Genomic DNA, 18,632 nt, shown 5'->3' with positions numbered 1-18,632 from the left:
GGCAGAATAGATTTTCAAGGACGGATTGATTATCATTGACGGTTCAATATAATTCATAAACACAGATCAAATGAGACAGGCAAACTGAAAAGGGCATTTATTTTAAAAGATAAATAAAATAAAAAGCCGCGACAATCCAAACGAAGATTGATATAACAAAGAGTGAATCAAATTTTCTATCTCGGACAGTAAAATGAGTTTGTTACTTTTTAACTAAAGAATGCACTCTTAGAAATATAGGCCCATATTTCAAAAAAAGTATTAGCATTATTCTCTTTTGAAAACATCATATGTACATCAGAAATCATTTTACCCAAAATCACATAAATTTAACGTAATAAAAGCAAATTTGTCGCTCTGAGTTGCTCGTATCCAATTTCTATTCGTGTAAAATTTCCAGGATTTTACATAAAAGAACAAATTTGAGCGATAATAATTTCAACTTAAACTAATAGTCTTACAAATTAGAACCTAGTAACAGCTCAGAGGAAATACAAAAGTTTTATTTTCCGGGGATGCATGATACATCATTGTATCACATTTTAAGCATCATAATTGTTCTTTTATTTTCCTTTGATATAATGACCTATTGATCGTTTACCCGAGAAATATATTACAAAATTGTTCATGTATTTGAAAAATGAAAAATCATAATTTGTATTCACTTTCATTTTCCAAATATTGTTCTGAATGAATGAACCAAGCCCCTCATGTTTGTTGCCTCATTGCGCCACTGATTATAATTATAACTGATAGCACATAAAAAGAATATGAAAGAGAAATGAAATATTAAGAAGAGATTCCTTGTATGGCCCACACTGTTCAAAAATTAATCCTTAAAATAAAAGAAGTTCCTGCAGCAGAGTCTCGAGAACACCTGTAATCTTAACAGATTGCGTAATCTTACAGGAATTTGGTATTTGGTGTATGGAACCTTACAAATTTCCTTTAATAAAACAACCTTTTCCCCTTGTTTAAACAGACCTGTTCTGTTAAATTGCAGAAAAAAATCCTGTTTTATGAATTTAAAAAACGATTCTGTTATTGCTTTTTGCAAAATCTTCTTTCTTTTTTTCCTGTAAAATCAGGGTTTTTTAACAGTGCATGATTTGTAATCAAACTGAAAGAGAAGAAAAGTTGAATTAAAAAATGACTTCGAAAGAAAGTTTGTAGAGACCAGAGGCCCGTCTTACAAAGAGTTGCGATTGATCTGATCAATCGCATCTATGGAAAGCCAGCAATGTCAACATCTGAAATACATGTTTGTTCAATATATTTTCTAGAAATGATATCATAATTCATACGTTCACTGTTTTCTTGACAATTCAGTATGCTTCTTTTTGTTTTCAAAGGACATTGAGCAAATTTCTTGTATAAAAAAATATGACACTGATGGATTTCCATACAGTTAGGATTGATTGGATCAATCGTAGCTCTTTGTAAGATGGGACCCAGAGAATTGAAGAGATAAGTTGTGATGAAGGAACCCCCTCTCCCCAACAAATAAAAATAAGATGAATAAACAAAAAACTGAATAAATGAATGAATGAATGAATGAATGGATGAATGAATAAATGAATGAATGAATGAATGATGAATGAATGAGTGAGTGAGTGAATGAATGAATAAATGAATGAGTGAATGAATGAATGAATGAATAAGAATAAAATAAGTGAATGAAATAAAAAGAGAGAATACGAAAATCGGCTGAAAGGTAAACCATTTTACAAGTAATAAGATTTCTTTTACGCAATAACACTCCCCACAAAATACTGTTGAAATCTCTGTGTCATTTCAAAAGAACAATAACTTCGAATGACTTGAATGGGGATTCACTATGTCTTCGAGGGTGCATCACGAGTCTTGTATTTGTGCTTGAGCACCTTAAGGAAATTGTCCGAGGACATCGCAGTGGCTTTGGTATTCATACTCAACCTGTCGAAAACTTTCGACGTCTTGTGAACCTCGTGGTCCTTTCCGGTGGACGATCCGGCAAACGAGCTCGTCGGAATGGGAGGTTTGCCCGTCCGATCGACGTTGGTGACCTGTTGCGCCGCGTTGCGCCACCGGTCAGACAACTTCTTCAGTCTCGTGAAGTCTTTCTTCGACTTGGAGTCCATGTATATCTCATGTATCGAAGCCGAGGATTTAGTGGTCATCGAGGTCGATGAACTCGAATGCAGCTGCTCGGGCGATCTCGATTTCGGACGCTCAACTGGACTCGAGTTTGAAGCTTCAATCGTCGTTGTGGCGCGTGGTAACGGTGGAAGACTTGTCGGCGTGTCGATCGATGCTCGACGTCGTGGAAACGACCCGCTGGTCGACGACGTCGGTGATGATGGCGAGCGGGAGGTGGTTCTGTGAATACTGCTCTGGCTGCTTGAATGGTATCTACTGAATGGGTGGTGATCACCGTGTGTAGAGTCTGGATGTCGTAGAGTACCAAGACACTCTGATCGACGTCGGGTTCGGTTGAGATTCTCTCGACGCTTTTTCTGTTCCAAGTTCAGATCGATGATTTCACGGTTGGCTCTCCGCAACACTTGTTCTTGCTGTATAGAAAGATACGAATAGGACAAATTTATTTCTCAATGCAAATTAAATCGATCCTCATGTGAAGATAATACTTAGGTAGATAAAATGAAATTCATATAGCATTTTTTTTCAATGATAAAATCCTTCCAAGAGAGAGAGCGAGAAATGGTTTGAAGTGTGTAACACAAAACTTAGCAAAATGGTCGTTTGGCTGATTTACGATTGATTGCATCGGATTATTTCTTTTACAATCCGCAATCAATAGCTAAGCTTTATGCTACAGGGCCCTTGGCTTCAAACCGTCTCACAAGTCTATCAATCAATAATCTTGCAGTTTTATAACAATATTTGGATCTCGGAATCTGTATAGACAAACTTTCGCTTTAATACGGACCTCATATCGCGTATGTACTATCCTTTTTGGTATCGAGTTTGTGTGTCATTTGTTTTACCTTGATGACCTTATTTGACTCTGTAAACTAACCCCAAATTGGTATGTCAATGGACATCCAGTAACAGCTTTGGTTGGTCTGGGCCCCCGTAGCACAAAGGTTAGCATTCGATCACTATATAATTTAAAAGAACAGTTCAGATTGGTTCCTCCTAACAAAATGCGTGTGCAACAATGATCTTGATAGGACATTTCATATAGCGATTAATCGCCAACTTTTGTAGAGTCAGTTTCACAAATGTGACTGTTCCATCTTTACTGTCCTGCATGCCTAATTTCAATTCACCATAAGACTGAAACGCTTCCAGGCTAATCTTGGAGCAACCAGACTGGTAATTGTTGATATCCACACCGCCGGGAAAGAAAGGCAACTTGGACCCTTCTGATCTATGGCTTCTTGTAACCCCCGGGTTGGAACCTTACCTGATGCCTTAGCCTTTGGAGATCCTGATGTAGTCTTTCCTGATGGCAGCTATTGCGGCGGTAGAGGTGCAACGATGCATCCCTCTCCCCGGTGGCGACGGGTACAAGCCCAAGGTCGCTAAGGAAGGGTTCTGAACCATGCATCTCAAGTTTTAGGGTTTTATGTTATCTCTGACTGATCAGGTGATTCGCTCCTTGCTCTAAATGTTCGGCTCATCCAGAAGGAAATATTACGGCGACAAATATCGCTTCTAGGAAGGGTTCATAACCGTGTATCTCAAGTTTCTTTAATCTGACTTATCCTTGCGCTAAAATTTTGTTTTCAGATGGCAACAGATGCAAGCCCAATGTCGCTTAAAGGGTTCAGAACTCGGCACTTCAAGTTTAAGGTCAGGGATGTTTTCTCTGACGGATCAAGACAGTGATTCACTCCTTACTCTGAAAACTCGGCTCAGGTACAGCTAACCAGACTAAGATGTTCAAGACTCAGTAGGCCTACTCAAGACGGTACCCTGTCGTTGCTCTATCGATTCATTTCAAATTCATTCCAACATGTCCAATTGCCTTTGCAACACGTGAAATATTCAGGAGTGAACAGTTCTGAGTGACCCGGGATGGTGAAAAGATACAGTTCAGACTTGAGAGAGAATGTATCAAGACATCTCGCCTGGATGTTAAAGTTAACAAACAGTGCATTAACCGTGTTGACAATATCTCTTTCACATCAGGAGGACGCAATGTTTGAATAACCCAAAACTGTATCAGATGTCCAATGAGTTGCTTCACGGGATTACACTTCAAACGAGCGAATGAGTTTTCAATTTACTGAGAATGATCCTGGAACATTGTCAACATGGTGTGAAAATCTGAGAGAGAAATTCCTCCATGCCAATGTTATCCTGCTCCGTGTACATCGATGGTGTTAACAAGATGATTAAACATTAGCGAATGGGGTTTACTTTCCAGAATGATATGTTTGCATTTCGCTTTCCGTGTGTCCCTGTCGTTCGGCTTGAAACTCCTGTGTTAAGGTTTGATGTCTAGATGCTTTGTGATGGAAGATATCTGCAGGAAATAGAAACGAAATACCAAATTTATTGGTTTCTATATACACCTATAAATATTAGCTAACAACAGAGCTGAAAGGGCTGATTTACAATGACATTACAATGAAAATAAAATGACATATATATAGATAAAAGTATAGTGTATATAGAATTGTAGGTTTTAAAGATAGATTGAATCCATTATAAAAATCAACTTATAAAGATCTGTGTATTTCATAAAGTAATACAATAAGATGGAGCAGAGAGAGAGAGAGAAAAGTGAGAGAGCATAGGAAAGATAGTAGAAAAGGAATGTATGATAAGAAATTTGAGAGCGAGAGATAGATGGAGATGGAGAGAGAATGGGGTAGAGGGTGGCAGGGCGGATCCAGGATTTTACAAAAGGGTGCACATTTTCCCGATAAAAAGTTGACAAGTAAACAAAACATACAAAGAATTGTATAAAGGGATGAGAAAAGGAAGGAGGAGAAGGGGAAGAAGAAGAAGAATAAGAAGTAGGAGGAGAATAGGTGATGCTAAAAGAGAGGATGAGGAAGTAGAAGAAAGGTGAAAGAGAGAAAGGAAGAAGCAGAAGAAAAAGAAGGAGGAGGAGAAGAAGATGAAGTGGAAGAGGAAGGGGTGTCTGCATGTATATAAAATTCAAAACAGTACAGATGTAAATTTGATGCATGCATGCTGAATTTTTCCCCAATTTATTTGTAAATAGGTTGAAATACACGTGCTGGTGCATAGAACGTATCCGGGGTCGACCCCACCATAAAAGAAAATTTTACGCCCCCCCCCAAAAAAAAAAGGGGGGGTAGAAGGAAAAAGGAAAAGAAAATGGTGAAATGTGAGGATTTTAATATCATATCTTGTCTTAAATGCTTTATATAAATTATTTATTCAACTAGCTATAGGGGATCCACGCTCTACAAGCAATGCTTTTTTAGTGGATCCCCTCATTTCCATATACGCTTTTTTATACAAGCGTTTGTTATATAATTATGCTAAGTTAAAAATTATTTTGTATTCGTACTTTGATTTGTATTTGCATTCGATTTATATTTGTTTTGGAAATGAAATAAACTTCTTGAATCTTGAATCTTGAATTTCCTGTGCCATCAGTGATCATGAGGATTTTGGCTCATTGACATGCCCAGTCAATGAGTCAATTACTGCTTTGCAATATGATATTTTAAGCATGAACGAGAAAGGCAAGACTTTTACTTAATATAATATTTTAAGGATCTCTTAAAACCTGCTGTTTTGTTGTTTTAACTTTCTCCCAACAACCTCGTTATATTGTGTATATTCATTTTAATAGCCTATAATCTTACCTTATTAACTACATATTTCTTATCGTAGTGATTGTTTGTACTTTAATTGTATACTTAAAAAATCAGTTATAAGCTGCGACTCGTGACTTAAAAAAATCATTGAAGTGATTTGAATTTACACTACTACTACTACTACTACTACTACTACTACTACTACTACTACTACATGTACTACTACTACTACTACTACTACTACTTCTACTTCTACTACTACTACTACTATATACTACTACTCTCTGCTGCAACTACTACTACTACCAACACTACTACTACTGCTGCTGCTGCAACTACTACTACTGCTGCTGCAACTACTACTACTCCTGCTACTTCTACTACTTCTACTACTACTACTACTACTTCTTCTTCTTGTTCTTCTACTACTGCCGTGATAATGATACATGTATGCCTGTGATTTATAATGCCCCAAATCCACTCTGTAGAGTGCACGGGCACAATTATTATTTTTGTAAGCCCATTAGGCCTACTGTTTTTTCCCGTTGCTAACAACTCCATCTTACAAACTAAAAACAACAACCAAAAAATGTGAGGTTAATTCAAACAGATGGTATATTACGTGACTTTGGTGAAACGGAATAATACAGTATTACTTAAAGGACAAGTCCACCCCAACTAAAACTTGATTTGAATAAAAAGAGAAAAATTCAACAAGCATAACACTGAAAATTTCATCAAAATCAGATGTAAAATAAGAAAGTTATGGCATTTTAAAGTTTCGCTTATTTTCAACAAAATAGTTATATGAACGAGCCAGTTACATCCAAATGAGAGAGTTGATGACATCACTCACTCACTAATTCTTTTGTATTTTATTATATGAAATACGAAATATTTTTATTTTCTCGTTATTGTCATGTGAAATGGAGTTTCATTCCTCCCTGAACACGTGGAATTCCATTATTTTAACATTTTGTGCTTCAGGCAAGGAGGTTCTAATCGTCAAATTCGTAAAAATTGAAATATTGTATAATTCAAACAATAAAAAACAAAATAAATAGTGAGTGACATCATCGACTCTCTCATTGGGATGTAACTGGCTCGTTCATATAACTATATTGTTGAAAATAAGTGAAACTTTGAAATGTCATAACTTTCTTATTTTACATCCGATTTTGATGAAATTTTCAGCATTGTGCTTGTCTGATTTTTCTCTATTGATTCAAATCAACATTTTTTTGAGGTGGACTTGACCTTTAAGAGACTGGATCTGAGAGAAACAGTGATTGATTAGGCCTACACTGTTCGTTTCATCTATTAAAATCCACATAAAGAAAATCATTTCATAACTGTATCATGATGATTCCCGATCACGATCCCTAATTAGTTTACACTCTAGTCATAAAAATCGTTACTACAATAGTATCAAGCAGACGCAAACATGAATGTCTGCAAAACCAGACAATGAGTAACCACTGGTCTATACATCTGAACATAATGATATAAAATATAGAGTTGGAATTTTGCCAACGTTTTTACCCCCACTGTAAATACAAAAGTTTCCAAAGGGCGTACGTGATGGGCCTGTTAGATTTTCTGTTCACAACTGATGGGCATTTTGATTATGTAAATTATTTTATATTAATACGAGTCAAATTAGTACGTAGTTTTATTCGTTTCTATTCTAATAAACTATCTTTTCTATTCTTTTTCATCCCATTCTATTCCAATCTATTCTATCATATTCTAGTTTCGTTTCTATTCCATTCCATTCTATTCTATTTCATTCCAGTCCATTCTATTTCATTCTATTCTATCATATTCTAGTTTCTATTCTATTCCATTCCATTCTATTCTATTCTATTTCATTCCATCCCCTTCTATTCCATTCCATTCTATTCTACTTCATTCCATCCCCTTCTATTCCATTCCATTCTATTCCATTCCATTCTATTCTATTCTGTTCCAGTCTAATCTATTACATAGTTCCATTTCATTATTCCATTCCATTCTATTCTATTCAATTCTACTCTATTCCATTCCATTTAATTACATTCCATTCCTATTCTATTCCATTCTATTCCAATCCATTCCATCCTATTCTATTCCATTCCATTCCATTATATTTTATTATATTCAATTCCATTCTATTCTATTCTGTTCCAGTCTATTCTATTACATAGTTCCATTTCATTATTCCATTCCATTCTATTCTATTCCTTTCTACTCTATTCCATTCCATTCCATTCCAATCCATTCCATCCTATTCTATTCCAATCCATTCCATCCTATTCTATTCCATTCCATTCTATTTTATTACATTCAATTCCATTCTATATTCTGTTCCAGTCTATTCTATTACATAGTTCCATTTCATTATTCCATTCCATTCTATTCTATTCCTTTCTACTATATTCTATTCCATTCCATTCTATCCCATTCCATGCCGTTCTATTCAATTTCTATTCTGTTCTATTCTATTCTATTCTAGTTTCTATTCCATTCCATTCTATAACATTTATTTTCTATTTTATTCTGTATACCATTCTATTCAACGTCTTTTCGCTGATCTCCGCAAGCACAAGAAAGTAAAGAAAGTGTGGACTTTGGACGGTCGCATAACAGCCCTTACACATGACAACAAGAAAGTACCAATCACATCCTCCGCCGACATCGAAAAACTTGATCGAACTGAAAGGAGTGATGACAATGAGTAAGTGACTGATTTCATCTGGTTAAATATGCCTTGCTTTGCTTTACCATATGGTAGAACAACTGAACACTGACTTACCTTTTAACCAGAAATACCCGTGCATTATGTGTAAAAAACCAGTAAGATATAATCAAAATGGCATTATTTGTATTATTTGTTGTAAATGGTGCCACGTTAAATGTGGAGTTACTTTAAAGGATTTTAAAAGTGATGTAGATTGGATTTGCTCTCCTTGTACTTTGAAGGAGATGCACTTTTTCGATACAAATTATGGGGAACAGTGTGAATCTATAAACCAAGATATTTTTTATCCACCGGACGATTATTTTACGAATGAACGTGTACTTTTTCAAAACAATGGTTTTAATATTTCTCACCTCAATGTGCGAAGTTTAAGGGGTAAATTGGATCATATACAGCAATATTTGGCACTCAATCCTTTTGATATATTTTCCATTTCTGAAACATGGTTAGATGAAGAGGTTTGTGCAGATTTGTCGGTGGATGGATATGAATTAGAGAGGAAAAACAGAAATGCTCAGGGTGGTGGAGTTTGTTGTTATATCAAATCCTCATTATCATATAAACGTAGAGTAGATTTTGAAAGTGACGATCTTGAAATTCTTTGGCTTGAAATAAAAATCAGGGGTTCAAGTTCGCTGTATGTTTGTATTCTATATCGACCCCCTAACTCTTCAGCTGATTATTTTGTAACTTTGGAGAGAAATATTGATGTGGTTAATCTAATTTCATACAACATTGTGATCTTAGGAGATTTTAATTGCAATATGTCTACAAAAAATAGTCTGAGTCAGAAGATGCATGATCTATGTACATTTTTTCAATGAACAAATAATCCAAGAACCAACTAGAATAACACTTAATAGTAGAACATGTATTGATTTAATTTTGTTACCTAAAACGAAACAGTTTGCCCGAAAAGGCGTGATTTCACTTGGTATAAGTGATCATTCCCTTGTTTACGTGAATCTAAAAGACTCAACTGTTCGTAAAAAGCCGTTTGTTAGTAAATGTCGATCTTTTCGAAAATTTAATGTTAACGATTTTTTGAGAGAAGGTGAAAATATGTCTTGGGAAAATATTTACGAAATTACTGATGTTGAATCAGCTTGGGGTTATTTTAAGAAACATTTTATGACATTATGTGATAAACATGCACCATTTATTTCTATCAGGAAAAAAACTGTGAGAGCACCGTGGATAAATAAAGAGTATATTCTATTAGCACGCCAGCGTGATTATTTGAAATTAAAATTTGACGAAACAAATGAGGATTCTTATTGGATTGAATTTCAGAAAATCCGTAATAAAGTTAATAATTTGAATAAATACTTAAAAAGGAAATACTTTACTGAAGAATTTACAGAACATGTTGGTGACTTTGGTAACACTTAGAAGACGTTAAAAAGGTTGACTACCAATAAGAAGAGTCATTGTATTGGATTACGTAATGGTGGTGTTGTTGTGACAGACGCTACTGAAATTTCTAATAAATTTAATCGCTTCTTTACTCGAAGTGTTGAGAAACCTGTATATTGTTCATCGCATTCGAAACCATTTACAAATAAATCATTTATGTTCACCAATGTTACACGTGAATTTGTTCAAAGGGTGATGTTAAAACTGAACAGTCGTAAATCGTGTGGTCTTGACAACCTGCACCCGTATCTTTTGAAGATTGCAACGCCTTTTATTTTAAAACCATTAACCTACCTTTTCAATTTATCCCTTAACTCTGCAATTATACCTATTGACTGGAAAAAAGCAAAGGTAACTCCAGTTTTCAAAACTGGAAAAAAGGACGATATTAACAGTTATAGACCCATTTCAGTCATATGTCATTTGATGAAAATTTTGGAAAAGGCAATACACGAACAGGTGTACAATTATTTTACTTCAAATCAATTATTAAGTCATTGTCAATCAGGTTTTCGCCTACTGCACTCAACGACAACTGTTTTGTTAGATTTGAATGAATACGTTTTAAAAAATATTGACGGTGGTTTTGTAACAGGATGTTTATTTTTGGATTTCAAACGGGTGTTTGATTCTGTATCACACACTATTTTGCTGCATAAATTATTTAGATATGGTTTTAAGGACAGCGAATTAAACTGGTTTAAAAATTACTTTTCTGATCGTCAGCAGTGCGTGTCCTTTCAAGGCATCCTGTCAGATTTACAAAATATAAAATATAAAGTTGGGGATTCCTCAGGGGTCTATATTGGGACCTCTTCTTTTTTCTATATTTATAAATGATATGTGCAGTTTACCATATTTAACAAATACGAAATTGTGTTTATATGCGGATGATGCTGCTGTTTTTTGTAAAGACAGAAATATTAATACAGTATCTAAATTACTCCAAAAAGAATTTACCAAGATATGTAACTGGGTAGAATCTAATAACTTAGAATTGAATTTAAAGAAATGCAAAAGTATGTTGATTGGGTCAAAAAGGAAAGTTAAAAATGCTAATTTGATTATAAAATATAAAAAAGAAATTATCGAGCAGGTTTATGAATTTAAATATTTAGGTATTGTTCTGGATGATTGTCTTTCATGGAACAAACATATTGAAAAGGTATTTACGAAGATTTCAAAAATAATTGGTTGTATCAGACAGATAAAGCACAATATTCCGCAAAATATATTAATCATGTTATATAATGCATTAATCTTGCCACATATTGATTATGGTATCGTTATTTGGGGCAGAACCAGTAAGTGCAATATTAAGAAAATACAAAAACTCCAAAACAAGTATGCTCGTCTGATTTTTAATGCTGATTTTTCAATACCTTCCAATGTTCTTCGCACCCAACTAAACTGGCAAACCATTGTACAAAGACAACAGTATCAGACTTACCTCATTATGTTTAAATTAATTAACGATTTAGTTCCAACATATTTAAAGGAAATTATTGTTTATCGTGATATTACCTTTCAAACTCGATATGCACATTCTTGCCCATTAAAAATCAAAACACCTCGAACAGAGTATTACAAGAAATCTGTGCATTTTTATGGTTCAAATCTATGGAACAGTTTACCCCAGAATATGCAAAATATAACATCTTTTCCAATATTTAAGAAACAATCTAGAATTTTAACTCCGAATTTAAAAAAAAGCAGTATTAACTTTGATTTAATGTAAATATTATAGTTGTGTAATTTTTTTATTTAATTTAAACTTAATGTAAAAACTCTGCTTGTATGTGAAGTAAGTTTTTAAATTTTAATTTAATGTAATTTTGATTGAGTAAATATTTGTAGTTAAGTATTTAGTTTTACGTTTTTTGTGTAAATTGTTATTTCTATGTTCTTGTCTTTTTTATTGTGCAGGGCCCCTTGGTAGAGCAGTTTTGTAACTGAAAGGGCTACCCTGCTGAAATAAAACGGAAATAAAATAAATAAAAAATTTCATCATATCCTATATTCTTTGCTATTCATTTTCGATCAACAAAACTAAGGCATTATAGCGGCAACATCCGGGGGCAACATTAAGAAAAGTTCTGATGCAGTTCGATCTTAACGATATGTATAAATTCAAGGGCAGATAACAAATATTGACAATTTTTACATACAATTTTTTTACTTACATCACACAGGACCTATTTCACAATGGAGAAGAACGAACGGCATGATTACAAACAGACGTCCACTGGGAATCCACGGTTTATAAAAGCAGTGTCGAAAAACAGATTGAAACGTACGTTTTGAAGTCAACACTTAACAAGTGTTAAATACACGTATAATCACAAGATCGTAGAACAATTGGATGTAATGATAATGACTGATAATACTCAACGACCGCCACTCAGCCAGATCTGTAGATGTTTTGAGTACCTGATTATGATTACCAAGTGTGCGAAATTGTACCAACGCGATCCACGTTAGTGTATAGAGAAGAAAGAGAGAGAAGGGGGGGGGGTGTAAATAAAAACAATATCACATGTTCCCTCTCGTCTTGTGTCAGATTTGCGGGATCCAAGTTCTTGGCCAAAGATCAAAATCGCTCTGAAAGGGAATACCGATATCATAATACTCGGGTGACCTCGAGGTCACGAAAAGAACTTGTAGCTCGTCCCCACTGCTATAAAAAATTATTCACAATACAATGAATAATTCACAATATGATATTTCACAATACGATATTTCTTAGCTTTTACACCTGTCCTATAACTGTTCTCAACATTTCTCGCCTAATGATAGTATTTTAGGGGAGGGGTGTTGCCCCAAAATGGTAAGAAAACGTATTATGCTCAATCATGGTAATTTTATTTTCTTACCATCGAATATATGAATTTGAAATCTGGCCGATTTATATGTTTTATGTATATCATGTATTTTACGGACTCGCTCGCTTCATCCGCTCGTAAACTTGCCCTAAAAGTGCACTGTATCACCTAAACTAGATCCATCAAGTTTTGTACCTCATATTACCCCTCTGCTTAAAATCTTGCTCTCTTTAAACAAACAAATCAAAATGACTAGACGGTCAATTGAGCGCAAGTTGTATTCATAGCCCTAATTACTCCATTCTAGTCGAATGTGACTAGAAATAAATAAAAACAAATAAAGGTTTCCCCCAAGTGACCCCGTCATTTAGCTAGGGGCAGCGCCAGGATATTTTGATGGTGTGGGGGTCAGAAAGATCTTAATGTGACGGCATAGGCCTATACTTTCAGCAACAAAAATTAGACCTCGCATTTTTATTGAATTCATGCTCCCCCTTTCAATACTTGGAGAAAAAAAAATCACAAGGGGGGTGGACTAAAATCTCATCCAAAGTCAGAACCTCCAATATCAGGCTCATTTTTCTGATTTCATCATAACTCCACATTGTCAGTAGGAATTCGTTTAACATTTTGAAACAAAAATAGCCCAGCTCTGCATATTCATGATACTGTGCAGCTATTAATAATGATGACATCTTTTGTTCAATTTCGTTTAGTTGGCCCACCACTGGAGGTTATTTTGAATGAAGAATATCTGCAACGCCGAGAGAGAGCCACCTTTCCTTTGTGCTCGATTTTTTTTCTCTCTGTCATTATTCTCTCATGAATAAAGTTCATATCCGTGACAATTTTTTCCCTTATCCATGGCTCTGTGCAGGGGCGGATCCAGGATATTCCAAGGGGGGGGGCACATTTTTAGCAAAAATTTGACAGGCAAAAAAAAAGGGTTTTCAACTGAAAATGATGGAGACTTCGCACCCAGAAATAATTTAACAAGCAAAAAAATAAGGAAAAAATGTCTTCACTTTCAGGGGGGGGGCACACTTCTCTTTCAACGTACGGCATTTTTACATTGCAAATTTTTAATTTGCTTCTCAAGGGGGCACGGCCCCCCCCCCCTGGATCTGCAACTGGCTCTCTGGAAGGCAAGCAATGCCATCCACCCAACTCTTGAACTGAACATTGAACTCTGATTTCATTTCCTTTTATTGATTTTTTTAAAGGATAACTGTGTTTTTTAGAAGACAGTGTTATAATAAATTGTTGACCTCTTTATATACCCTGGGGTCCAGGATTTGGTTCATTTTGTTCCAAAAATTATGAAAAGAAAAAGAATTTAAAAAAATATATCACTCATTAAATAATGCTTGAAGGGCCTTTTGGTTTCCTGTTACTAAAAACGGAAAGAATTTTGGTTTTCAGAAAAAAAAGTGACAGGCAACAAAAAGGGGGCATCACTCTCTCAAAATGAAGGCAATTTGTTTTTTCTTTAGGGGGTCAAATTTTTTCGCCCAGTATCAGCGCCTGTTATGAGTTAGAGGAAATTTGAATTCTTGAAAAAAATGGTTTAAGATACATCAGTATGTCCAGTCATATTTTGCTGTAATCATTTCGGGTCATAAATCATAGGCGGATTCAGGAGGGACGCCCCTCCCCCTATTGGCGGAGCAAAAAAAGCAGGAAAAAGAGAAAAGAGAAAAGAAAAAGAAAAAGAGGAGAATTAAGAAGAGGAAGAAAACGAGTGAATAAAATAAGAGGAGGGGAAGACGTGGAAAATAAACAGAATCTTTCATGTCACTATATAAAATTTTCGCTCGCGCTTCGCGCTCGCGTTGCCTGTTAGGTGATTTTCATATTTTGTTCAATATGGAGTTTAAATATCAAGTTTGGAAGTCAATATACAAAACATATTCACCTCGGAAATCGAACTTTCATTATTTTGTGTTATTTACAAATGGATTTTTAAAAAGTGCTCTGTAAAAATGTCAGTTTTATGGTTTGAATATTAACATTTTCTGCTCCCGCTGCGCGCTCGCAAATTGTGATTTATCAGGTACCTAATATATTCGTGTATTCCATGAAGTTTTCAAAATACCACTTTTCAGTCTGATTGTCAAAACGAATGAGCTAGCGCTGCACGCTCTCATTTCCATTGGCGAGTTATGTATGTCTCAATATTGATTATACAACAAAATAAAATCCCCTTTTCATGACAGTTTATCAAAAGTTTTGGCTCGCAATTTGCGCTCGTATTTGTGGTTGAAAATTTATTAACCGATGCATCCTATTTATGATTGCAATAGTGCTTGAAATGTCCAGTTTCAGGCCATATTATCATCAGATTTCGCGCCCTCATTAGGCATTAATGAATAAGATATTAATTTAATAACTAAAATTGTCCCTTTTGTTTCATCTCGCGCTTAGCAAGAGGAATAGGAAGATAATCGTCATTTTCATATGACGACGTGTCCTAAGGATGTCCCGGTCCTATATGTCAAAACTCAAATTAAGAAAAATATCTGCTCTTTGTTATTGTGCGATTCATATTCACCTCACAATTTTCCTACAAAGTGCTTGAAATATAGGGATGAAATGGACTTTTTTCCAGATAAAAGATGTCTTTAGAATGCCTAGATTCTAGGTCTAAATATGAAATACGCGCGCGCATTTTTATTCTGATACTCAACTATCTAAATCATTATCCAGTTTCAGATCACAATATAAAAAATTTCTGCTCGCGCTTTGTGCTCGCATTATTGATGTTATTGGAAGATTCCCAATGATTTTCATGATTTACAAAACATGAATAGAGTGTCTCGTTCAGTAGTTCTAAATCTCGAAATTTTCCGCTCGCGCTTCGCGCTCGCATCAATTGTTTATTTAGGCCTATATTGCTATCCTGTTCACAGTTACAAAAAATGATTAAAATTTTCCATTCTTTACGTAGAAATGTCAACAATTTCAGCTCGCGCTTCGCGCTCGCATTATTTAATTGTTGAAATAGCCTATGTAAAGTCTTCATGGCTAAGTGCAAGCAGTCTTTAAAAGGTATCTTTTCGATCAGTTCAAAACCTATATACAAATTTTCTGCTCGCGCTTCGTGCTCGCATTATCAATGTAAGGAAGATTCCCAATTACTCATCCCTTTCATGATTTACAAAACATGAATAGTGTCTCGTTCGGTATGTCTAATTCTCGAAATTTTCCGCTCGCGCTTGCATCAAAGGTTATATACCTATTCTATTCAAGTTACAAAACGTGCTTAGAATTTCCATTCTTTGTGGGTAAAAATGTCACAAAATTTCAGCTCGCACTTTGCGCTCGCATTAATTGATTTTGAAATTATCTTCATGGCTAACTGCATGCAGTCTTTAACAAGTATCTTTTCATCAGTTCATTTCTTTTCACGCTTCGCGTTCGTAGTAATTATTTAGTTGCATACACATAATAACAAACATTGCCCAGAATGTTCAAATTTTAGGGGAAAAATACATAAGATTTAAAAAAAAAATTAGCTCGCGCTTCGCGCTCGCACTATATAAGGATTATTATGTATGTTGATTTATAAGAATAAAGCTAGAAGTGAGTATTAGGACTACCCCCTTCAAATAAACCAAAAAATCATCTTCGAGCAGCCGATCGGGGAAGATATGGCTGAAAAAAAAATCCACCCCCCCCCCCTATTTGCGAAGACTGGATCCGCCCCTGGAAATAACCCCTTTTTAGTCAAAATGTGACAAGAAAATAATAAAATATCATGCCGACACAACAGTTGCATCCAATACACTGTCATGGAGGCCCTGCTAAAACAGTTAATGTCGCAGCGACGCATAATGTCGCAATTGAGACATAATGCGTTGTATCATTTTGGCATAATAAAAAATATTGTTTATTTCTATTTCTATGTGTCAAAAAGTTCAATATTTTTGCATCTCAATTTTTTTTCAGAAAAGCCAAAATCCAAAGGAAAGGAAGACCGCATCAATCATCTTTATTCACATATACAGCCCTCATCTTATAAACCCACCTCGCATGCAGGAAGTCTACCAATGATGCCATATATTTTGTGCCCCCGCATATCTATGGACACCAACACATGTTTGAGCCCCCTCCCTCATCAAAATTTTGCTACAGCCCTGTTTAAGTGTGAACAAATGAAGAATGCTTACCTGAGTTTGGATCTAGGCGGAATAAAGCATTAATTCCATAGGTCCCTATTTGTTTTATAATATGTCAAATTATAGAATTGATGTTACAGATTCAGCGACTAAAAACGATCAAATCGATTTCATTCCGTGTATTTAAATGCTCTAATAAAAAGTAATATCCTGTTGCCTGTGACCTATAACGAGGAACTTCTATATCCATGGTTTTCAAATGTCAATCACCTCTTTCCCTTCACCTTTGTACAATTGGATCGTTTTTATCGTTTCGCCGATTTATGCAAATCCTTAAATTAAACATAAAACAGGATATAATGCAAAGGGCATCGAAAGGGGAAGTCCATGCTTACACAGGCATGCCAGCCTTTCAAAATCATTACCCTAATTGTTTGAGTGTACAGATCAGTGGTTTGAATAGAAGAAAAAAAAATAGAGAATATGTGAAAAGGGATTCGGTCTACAGCTACAGGGAGAGGGCAGAGTTATTGATTTATTTACTACTCTGGGAGAGGGTGAGGGGTTTGAGGGTGGCCAACTCTGGCGGCAATCATATGGGGGGGGGGCGGTGTCAAAAATAGTGGCTTGCATTTCAGGCATCCCATCTCAGCTTCAAAATAGACTCCGCGCCCTCTCGTTAAACTCTATGCAGAATCCTCGATAACGAATCCATCCACGTACCAACTTTGAGTAACAGACATAAAAAAGGAGAAAAAAAAACACATAATCGAGAGTAAAAGGTTTTTGACAGCCTACTATATCAGAGGCATACATTTTTTCAAATTGTTTTCCTTTGTTTCGTTTTGTTTAATTTGCTATTTTGTTTATTGGTAAAAAAAAAAGAAAAGAAAAAAGAATTGTTTAATTAATGTAAATCTCTGGTCATAGAAAACCCCGGCGTTGGAAAAGTGATGCTATGACGGTCGGAGGCAGTGATGCTATGACGGTGAGGAGGGGCTCCGTTTGAGACATAGAGATATAATTAGTATATGGTTTGAGATCATCACCCGGGGATCATCAAAACATATGACTATTGATGACGATAAAAAAACCCTACTATTTTCTTGATACACATGCACCATATAGAGATATATTACTAGTTGTTAGTATAGGCCTGTAGCTCCAGGACATGCACATATTTCTTAGCGATTGTATTCTAAACGGAGAAGGTGCATGTGTCAAACGTTAATAAAAATTATTTATGAACTTCAGAGAAATTAGCGACGTTTGCAAACATATAGGGCGTACAAGGCCATGTAAGGCCTAAGGAAAAGAAACATATTATTGAAAACATTTCTGAGACAGTTTTGGAAATGTGGCAGTTACATAGAATTAGGGATAGGGGAAGGCGGGGTAAGTTAATTGAGCATAGGGGCAAGTTGAGCCACCAGCCCCAGGCCAATAATGAATGAGTCAGACATTGTGGTGGTGTCATGTATTGATGACCCATAGCATAACCCCTAACCCCACCATATTGTTTTCAACTTTGAAACAAAAAGTATTTTTTTAGAGGGAAAAATATGAATTTCAGCCCAAAAAGTAAAAAAGAGTGTGAAATAGATAAGTGCTTTATAAACACACATGTCTTTAAATATAATAAAGACATGATAACAACATTATTAGTCCAGGTATGGATCTTCATTCTTGTCATATAGTCTTTTATATGATGGATGCATGCATAATAAATGTGTGGATACAAAATTTTCGCACTAAGTTCGGACTGGGGAAAGTTGAGCCAAACAGCATG

General features: G+C 35.3%; 1 protein-coding gene across 2 annotated transcripts; it reads right to left on the bottom strand.

Annotated features, from left to right (window-relative positions):
• Window positions 1–1,635: 1,635 nt before the first annotated feature.
• LOC121405603 lies at window positions 1,636–17,049 on the bottom strand. Of its 2 annotated transcripts, none has more exons than XM_041596534.1 (3): window positions 16,895–17,049; window positions 3,410–4,474; window positions 1,636–2,552 (listed from the first exon to the last, which is right to left on the bottom strand). In XM_041596534.1, exons 2-3 carry the CDS (start codon window positions 3,551–3,553, stop codon window positions 1,836–1,838), a joined length of 861 nt encoding a protein of 286 aa, XP_041452468.1. In that variant the 5' UTR covers window positions 3,554–4,474; window positions 16,895–17,049; the 3' UTR covers window positions 1,636–1,835. The 2 variants fall into 2 exon arrangements, with proteins under 2 accessions (XP_041452468.1, XP_041452469.1); XM_041596535.1 differs by lacking the exon at window positions 16,895–17,049 and adding an exon at window positions 12,087–12,343.
• Between the last annotated feature and the right edge of the window lie 1,583 nt (window positions 17,050–18,632).

Source organism: Lytechinus variegatus, chromosome 18 (assembly GCF_018143015.1).
Source record: "Lytechinus variegatus isolate NC3 chromosome 18, Lvar_3.0, whole genome shotgun sequence".
Lineage (NCBI taxonomy): Eukaryota > Metazoa > Echinodermata > Echinoidea > Temnopleuroida > Toxopneustidae > Lytechinus > Lytechinus variegatus.
The sequence above is the reverse complement of the archived record's forward strand: the minus strand, read 5'-3'. Positions and strand labels throughout refer to the sequence as shown.